General features: G+C 63.7%; 1 protein-coding gene across 1 annotated transcript; it reads left to right on the top strand.

The window, feature by feature from the left end:
- Positions 1-1396: 1396 nt before the first annotated feature.
- Positions 1397-8170, top strand: LOC311202916 (ADP-ribosylhydrolase ARH1-like; the record flags this gene model as incomplete). The annotated part of the gene is made up of 10 exons (XM_084277561.1): positions 1397-1484; positions 1638-1722; positions 1811-1885; positions 3530-3603; positions 3660-3908; positions 4912-5010; positions 5095-5200; positions 6612-6691; positions 6763-6946; positions 7531-8170. 10 exons carry the CDS (start codon positions 1397-1399, stop codon positions 7901-7903), a joined length of 1413 nt encoding a protein of 470 aa, XP_084133687.1. The 3' UTR covers positions 7904-8170.
- Positions 8171-8479: the final 309 nt, after the last annotated feature.

Genomic DNA, 8479 nt, shown 5'->3' with positions numbered 1-8479 from the left:
TATTACTAGGACTTTAGTGCTATGCCTATTCTCTTAAAAAATAGTAATTAAAAAAATCAGTGCTGTATCTGCTGCAGATGGACTAATAAAACTCTAGTTTAACAGGATCTTGAATCTCCTGGCTTTGTCCCCATCTTGCATCTTGTGCATCCTGGTTCTCTGCCTGCTGCCCCCCTGTCTCTAGCCATCCCAATAGAGGTCTAGAATAGCAACAGTTGCCACGGACATTTGGTGACCAACCAGTGACATCTCTGTCAGAGGGGCATCACCTGGGAGGTCACTTCCCAGAGGGGAAGCACCTCCAGCCTTGTCTGAGGAGATCACCTTGAGCCGGTCACACACGACAGTGTCCAGGTAGGTGTTGAATCCCTCCAGAGAAGGAGACTCCCCAGCCTCCCTGGGCAGCCTGGGAGGAATTTCCTTCTCTTCTTCATTTCTTAAGTCTTCTCTTTGATGGCTCAGCCAGGTGATGGTAGAGATGGTAAAGCCGGTATTTACTCAGTCTGCCCTTTCTCCAGACTTTATCCTACCTCCCGGGTCTGGGATTCCTGAGGGCCTCTTCTGGAAAGTTGGATCCTGTCCCTCTCCAACAGGTTGGAGTCACCAAAGAACATCCCCTTGTCATCCAAGCCAAACCCCTGGCCTTAGTACCAGCCCTGTAGCCAGGAGTTGAGAGGTGTGAGATTTCCCAGCCTCTTCAGAAAAAGGAGGAAAAGCCAACTTGGGCACCAGTGTTTTCCTCCTCTCTCTCGAGGTCCCTTCCAACCCCTACAATTCTATGATTCTATGGTCACTAGGCAATTAGACAAGTGGGAAATGTGTTTTTAAGGTGATGAGGGCTCACATTTCTCTGGTCAGAAATCACCCAGAAAAGCTTCTGCCCAACCTGGAGTCCATCACCATCCTTTTGGTGGTCTTTGGTGGTCTTTCCCAATCGTGTGATTCTGTGACTCTGATACTCCAGCCTTGAGCCAGCTGATGTTTTCTTTGTCAGTATAGGGAAAGCTTCCAAAAGGCACACAAAACTACATGTGCCAAGTTTTCCTCTGGACACCATCCCTTCTGTCCAGTGTATAAAGACACCACACAGCTCAGTGTCACCCACACCTTGCTGAGGGTGCACTGGATCCCACTGTGCGTGTCACAGGTACAAATATCCAATAGGATGGGTGGCAGGATGAACCTTGGAGGGGCAGCACTTTGTAGTGGTTTCCACTTGATGAAGCCATGGAGGGTAACTCTTCCTGTAACCTTTGTGTTAACCCTTTCCATGCCCATGGAGGGCTGGCAAAGCTGTTGGGGCAGCAAAGGACTCTGGGAGTGGCCCCGTTCCTACCAAGGATACGCGCAAACAGAAGCATCCAGACACCATTCTGGAGATGACCCTCCAGCGACCATGGCGCTCCCACCTCTGTGGTGCACTTCATGGGGTCTCTCTGCCCCCACCACGATGCCACCCATCTTCCCAACCCCCTACACTGGAGGTAAGGCCTGAGGCCACTCGTGGCTGCTCAGGGACACACTCTGGGGAACTGCACAGCCCCTCTCGCCCCTCTCCCTGCTCCCTCTCAGTGCCCTCGCGCACGCTCCTGGCCCAGCTGGGGATATGGTCACCAGCGTGTGTTCATGTCTCTCAGGACCCACCAACCTCCACCACCTGCCAGGGCAGCAGCAGCAGCAGCCCTTCCCTGCACCCTCCCACTCACCTGGGACAGACCAGAGGTTGGTCCACACTTGGGGCCTGCTCGGCGGGTGCCTGAGGGATTCCCTCCGCCCCCCAGCCTGACACATCTCCCTCTCCCCCCTGCAGATCTGCCAAGCGGCAGCTGCTCAGAGCTCCCCAGTTCCAGTACCAGTCTGCCTCTGGCAACCCCCTCACTGCTCAGTCACGGCATCGCTCCTCTGCCTGGCACTGGGCTTCAGGGACCACACAGCTGCAGACACCCAGCAGCCTGCTTACACCAATGGCCCCCCAGGGACAACCCCAACTGTTCCTGCCCTACAGCCATCAGGGCACAGCAGCATCGCTTCCCCAGTACCACCCGCTCCCTGTCTGCACACAGTCCATCCTCTCCCGTGGAGACACAGACAGTCCGGTCCCCATGGATGTGGACAGTGTCTCAGGCTGGGACACCTGTCCTGTCCCTATGGATGTGGACACTGTCACAGTCTGTGACATCTCTGTGGACACAGATGTCCCCATGGAAGACGACACCCTGCCAGGCTCTACCATCTCACTTAGCCCTGTTGCAGGGATGGGGGCGAAATGGGAGGGAGGGAGGGTTTTAATTCTGTAGTTAGTACCTTTGATTACTGTTTTGTTCTGATTTTTCATTAAAAGCCATTTCTTAACAACCTTTCTGTGTCTGCAGGGGATGGGCGGGGAGTGCAGGGGGCCCCAGGCAGCACAGATCCCAATGGGCACAGTATAGGCACCCCACAGATCCCCAGCAAGCACCCTATAGACACCCTATAGATCCCCTGCGGGCACCCTATAGATCCCCTGTGGACCCTATATATACCCTATGGACACCCTATAGGAGCCTTATGGGAACACTATAAGCACCCAATGGGCACAATACAGGCACCCTATAGATCCCCTGCGGGCACCCTACAGGCACCCTATGGGGAGGGGTGTGGGTACCCCCGGGGGTCTGGGTGGCCCAGAGGGTCCCTCACCTGCCGGTCCCTGGAATCCCGGGGCCTTCTGGGGGGTGGGGGCCCAGCGACGCTGCCCCCCCTTCCCTCCCCCTCCCCGGCCGTGCTGGCCCATGGTGGCCCTGGAGGCTGCTGGCAGCCGGGGGGTGCTGGGGGGGGCCTCTGTGCCAGGGGGGTGCCGCACGGCGGGGACAGCGACTGGACGGGGACCAGCGCTGGGGGGGCTGGGGGAGCTGTCACGTATCCCCCCTGTGCTGGCCTGGGGGCATGCTGAGCCCCCCACTCTGGCCTGTGCCACCTCCTGTCCCCCATTGTACCTGGAGGAGCTGGGACCTTTGGGGGGTCCTGGGGGGGCTGGGGAGGATCTCTGGGGGTCAGCAGGGACAGGGTTGGGGGTGTCCAGCCCCACCCTGGATGTGACCCACAGACCGACCCTCTCGCTGCCATGAGCCACTTTATTAATTAACCAAACCCCTTAATTGGGTGGGAGCGGGGCCCAATCCAGGGGGGGATGGGAGGGGTGGATTGGGGTGTGTGTGTGGGTCTCACCCAAAAATGTGGCCCAGGGGAATAAATCTGGGACATTCCTCTGTGGGGATGAACCTTGGTTCTGCTCCCCCACCCCCTCCAGGGCTCACTGAGACCACCCCCAGCCCCCCTCCTCCCCCTCCAATTCGGGGGCTCCTTGGGGTACCCCCAGCCCTTTGCTTTCTGCCACCCTCTCCTCGTCCCTCTGGGTCCCCCCACCAAGACCCCCTGCCCCCTCTCAGTTCAGTTTGGGGACTTCTTCCCTTCCCAGCACCCGTCCTGGGATCCCTCCCCTCCCACCCCCAAAGCTACGGGGACCCCCCTTGTGTCCCCCCACTCCCAGGGACACCCTCACCCTCCTGGCGCTGGCCCTGTGCCTGAACCCTGAGGGGCACCCGGTCCCGCCATGGAGGAGACGTGAGTGTCCCGGGGAGGGGGGCGGGGGTGGGCCCTGGTGTCCCCCCACATCTGAGCCCCCCCTGAAGCCCCTCCCCGCAGCGTCCCTTCGCTGGAAGCCTACGAAGCCGCCATGGTGCTGAGCGGGGTGGGGGACGCGCTGGGCTACCGGGGGGGTCTCTGGGAGTACTGCACCTCCGGAGCCCAGATCCACGCCGAACTGGCTGAACTGGGAGGGCTGGGGGCCATCACCCTCGAGCCCCCGCAGTGGCCCGTCAGCGATGACACCGTCCTGCACCTTGCGACTGCCGAGGGCCTGGCCACAGGTTGTGCCCCCCACTGCACCCCTCAGATGCAGGGGGGGGTCCCCAGTGTACCCCAGTGATGGGGGAGTTGTGGGGGGCTGTACAGGGGGGTCTGGGGGTTCCTCAGAGCTTGGGGGGATTTTTGGGGGGGGGGGAATCTCACCATTGCACCCCACAGATGCAGGGAAGGGTCCCCAGTGTACCCCAGGGATGGGGGAGGTGGTGGGGTGGGGCTGTACAGGGTGGGTCTGGGGGTTCCTCAGAGCTTGGGGGGATTTTTATGGGGAGAGATCTCACCATAGCCCCCCACAGATGCAGGGGAGGGTCCCCATTGTACCCCAGGGATGGGAGGGGGGGGGTAGGGGGTATACCCCTGGGCTGTACAGGGGGAGGTCTGGAGCTTCTTCAGAGCTTGGGGGGATTTTTATGGGGGGCGGGGGAAGATCTCACCATTGCACCCCACAGATGCAGGGGAGAGTCCCCAGAGTACCCCAGGGATAGGGGGGACATGGGGGGTATACAGGGGGGGTCTGGGGGTTCCTCAGAGCTTGGGGGGATGTTTATGGGGGGGTTGTCACCATAGCCCCCCACATATACAGGGGAGGATCCCAAATGTACCCCAGGGATGGGAGGGAGGGGTGTGGGGGGGATTCCCTGCTGTACGCCTGGGCTGTACATGGAGATCTTGGGGGGACCTTATTTCTTTGGGGGATTTCTGAAGGGGGGGGCAGGTCACCATTATCACCCTGACCCAAACTGGGGGGGGCTTTTAGGTGCCCCCAACCACCCCCTGAGGAGTGAGGGCTCCAGAGAGTCTCTGAATGTCCCCCCAAAACCCCATGGGGGGTGTTCCCCATCTCCCCTTTCCTGGGGGTGGGTTCTATTGTACCCCAAAGCTTTGGGGGGTCAGTGGGGGGGGGGGGGGAATCAGTGGGGGGGTGTGCCCACATGTCCCTGCATTCGAGGGGTCCGGGGGAGGGCTGTGGGTGCCCCCGCCCAGAGGGGCCTCACGCCGTGCCCCCAGGGCTGGAGGGGGAAGCCCTGCTGCAGGAGCTGGCTCAGCGCTACGTGGCCGCCATGAGCGACATGGAGGGCCGCAAGCCGGGCCCCACCAGTATCCTGGGTGAGTGGGGGGCCGGGGGGGAGCTGGGGGGTCAGGTCAGGGGGTCTCACGGCCCCAACCCTTCTCCCCAACCCCCCCCGCCAGGCACCTCGCAGCTGCGGCCTGGGGAGCCGGCGGGGTACCGCATCCCCTTCAACCCCACGGGCAGCGGGTGCGGGGCCGCCATGCGGAGCCTGGCCATAGGCCTCAGGTGGGGCGGGGGGCACAGGGGTTGGGGGGGGTCAGGGATGGGGCGGGGACGTGGGGGGGGGACAGGGAGGTGGGGGGGTGTCAGGGGTGGGGGGGGACATGGGGTACAGGGGGTTCGGGGAGGGGTCAGGGCTGGGGCGGGGATGTGGGGGTAGAAGGGTTGGGGGGTGTTGGGCTGGCAGTGGGGATGTGGGGGGACAGAGGGTTAGGGGAGGGTCTGGGCAGGGACATAGGGGTACAGGGGTTGGGGGATTCAGGGTTGGGGTTGGGGACATGGGTGGGCACAGAGGGTCGGGGTGGGGTCAGGGCTGGGGGCGGGGACGTGGGGGGGCACAAAGGGTTGGAGAGGGTCTGGGCGGGGACATGGGGGTACAGGGGGTTCGGGGAGGGGTCAGGACTGGGGGTTCTTGGGGGTACAGGGGGTTGGGTGGTTCAGGGGATTCAGGGCTGGGGTTGGGGACATGGGAGTATAGGGAATTGGGGGGTTCAGGTCTGGGGTTGGGGCCATGGGTGGGCACAGGGGGTTCAGGGAGGGGTCGGAGCTGAGGGTGGGGACATGGGGGGCAGAAAGGGTTGGGGAGGGTCCCGGCGGGGACATGGGAGTACAGGGGGTTTGGGGAGGGATCAGGGCTGGGGGGGGACATGGTAAAGGAGGTGGGGGGGTCAGAATTTGGGGCGGGGACATGGGTGGGCACAGGGGTAGGGTCAGTCTGGGCGGGGACATGGGGGTGCAGAAGGTTGGGGGGGTTCAGGGCTGGGGCGGGGACATGGGGATACAGGGGGCTCTGGGGGTTTCAGGGCTGGGGGCTGGGACATGGGGGCACAGGGGGTTCGGGGAGGGGTCAGGGCTGGGGGGAACACATGGGGGTACAGGGATTTTTGGGGAGGGTTAGGGGTGGGGACATGGGTGGGCACAGAGGGTTGGGTGGGGTCAGGGCTGGGGGCAGGGACATGGGGGGCACAAAGGGTTCAGGGAGGGTCTGGGCGGGGACATGGGGGCACAGGGGGCTCAGGGAGGGGAGGGGTGTCAGGGCTGGGGGTGGGGATATGGGGGGGCACAGGGGGCTCGGGGAAGGGGGGCTGTCAGGGCTTGGGGAGGTTTCATGGCGGGGACAGGGGAGGGGGTGGAAGGGCTGGGGGGGGTTACAGGCGGTCACAGGGACGGGGGTGAGCGGCTGGACAAGAGGACATGGGGACACGGAGGGGGGGACACGGGGGTTTCAGAGTTGGGGGGTGGGGATATGAGGGTGTCAGGCTGGGGTAGGGGCCATGGGGGGGACGGGGCGTACAGGAGTGTGGGGGATGGGCCATGGGGGGAGGGGCAAATGGGGGAACAGCACATCACGGCCAAGGGGGGGGCAGCATCGGGACGGGGGTCCCGGCCCGGGGGGCACAGGGTGGTGCCGGTGTAGGTACCCGCACGCCCGGGAGCTGCCGACGCTGATCCGGGTGAGCATCGAGAGTGGGCGCATGACCCACCACCACCCCACAGGTGGGTGCCAGGCAGGAGGGGGCAGGGCAGGGGGACACGCTGCAGCCCCTCTGAAAGCCCCATCCACACAGGGTACCTCGGGGCACTGGCGGTGGCCCTTTTTGGGGCGCTGGGGGCTCGGGGGGAGCCCCCGGAGCGCTGGGGGGCTGAGCTGATGCGGGTCCTGCCCCTGGCCTGGGACTACGTGGAAAGTGCCGGGGTGGCTGTTGGGGACAATGCTGAGGCCTGGCCCTTCTTCAGGGATGCCTGGCACCGGTGAGGGGGCACTGGGAGGGTTCGCTGGGGTCACTGGGAGCACTGGGAGGGGGTGGTGGGGATACCGGGAGGGGCACAGCGGGTTGCTGGCGTCACCCATTGCCACAAGGCTCTCTCCCAGTCCTGGCAGCGCAGCGCACTGGTGTCACTGTGCTGTGCCAGAGCCTCGATGTCCCTAGTGTCCCCTGCCCCACTGTCACTGCCCACCCTGGTGCCCAGTCAATCTGCAGGGTCACCAGTGCCCACTGTGTCCCTGCTGCCCCCAGTGCCTCCAGGATGCCCCCAGTGTCCCCAGGACCCCTCCAGTGTTGCCACCCTCAATATTGGAAGCGTGTCTGAGAAGTGCTGAGCACCCCCTCTGCCCCCAGTGTCCCCGGTCACCCCAGTATCCCCAATGCTCTTGGTTTCCCTGCTGTGACCGGTGTCCCCACTGCATCCACCAGTCCAGTGTCACCAGTGACCCCAGTGACCCCAGTGACACTACATCCCCACTGACTCCAGTTCCCCCATTCCCCCGCTGTCCCTGCTGCCCCCCGGCATTCCCAGGGCCCCCAGTGCTCCCAGTGACCTCCATGTCCCCTCAGGTACCTGGAGTCCCGGGGCCTTCTGGAGGGCGGTGGCCCAGCGACGCTGCCCCCCCTGCCCTCCCCGGCCGAGCGGGACGCAGCGTACCTGGGCTGGGCACTGCAGGGGTGGCCGGGGCGCAGCGGCCACGATGCGCCCATGGTGGCCCTGGAGGCGTTGCTGGCAGCCGGGGGGTGCTGGGAGGACCTCTGTGCCAGGGGGGTGCTGCACGGCGGGGACAGCGACTCGACGGGGACCATCGCCGCGGGGTGCTGGGGGCTGCGCTGGGGGCTGGCCCAGGTCCCCCCTGGGCTGCACCGCTGCCTCGAGCACCGCGGGCGGCTGCGCGATGCTGCCCACCGCCTCCACATGCTGGCCTGGGGGGGATGCTGAGCCCCACCCCCCCAATCTGGCCTGTGCCACCTCCTGTCCCCTGCCCAGGGAAACACCATTGTACCCCGGGGGGAGCTGGGACTGTTGTGGGGTCCTGAAGGGGTCCCAAACAGCCCTGGGAGATCCTAGGGGCAAGCAGTGCCCTTCAAGGGCTCAAAGAAGCCCTGGAGACCACCACAGCCCCATCCTGCTGGCCCTACTTCCCTCCACTGTTAGAGACCCCAGAATCTCCCCAAAGAGCCTTGGGCACCCCCACAGTAAAAAAGCATCTTCCCAAATCACTGTCTGTCCAGATTTGTGTCCTGCACCTCCTGTCCTGTCACTGCCATGGCTGAGATGTCACATGGGCAGACCTCCTGCAGCCAAACCTTCTCTAGGCTGGTCAGTTCTGGCTGACCAGCTTCTCCAAGAGGCATTCAGACATGGAGCAGCTCAGGGGCCCTTCACTGGGCTCTCACAGTCGCTCAGTCTCTTCTCCTGGTAGCCCAGAACTTGGGCCCCGTGTTCAAAGGGTGGGCTCATCATCATCATCAGTGATGGGTGGAGAGGAAGGAGCCCACAAGCCCTGCAGGTGCC

The sequence above is a fragment of the Gallinula chloropus genome (genome assembly GCF_964237585.1).
Source record: "Gallinula chloropus genome assembly, chromosome: 32".
Classification (NCBI taxonomy): Eukaryota; Metazoa; Chordata; class Aves; order Gruiformes; family Rallidae; genus Gallinula; species Gallinula chloropus.
This window is presented reverse-complemented; position numbering and strand designations above follow the sequence as displayed.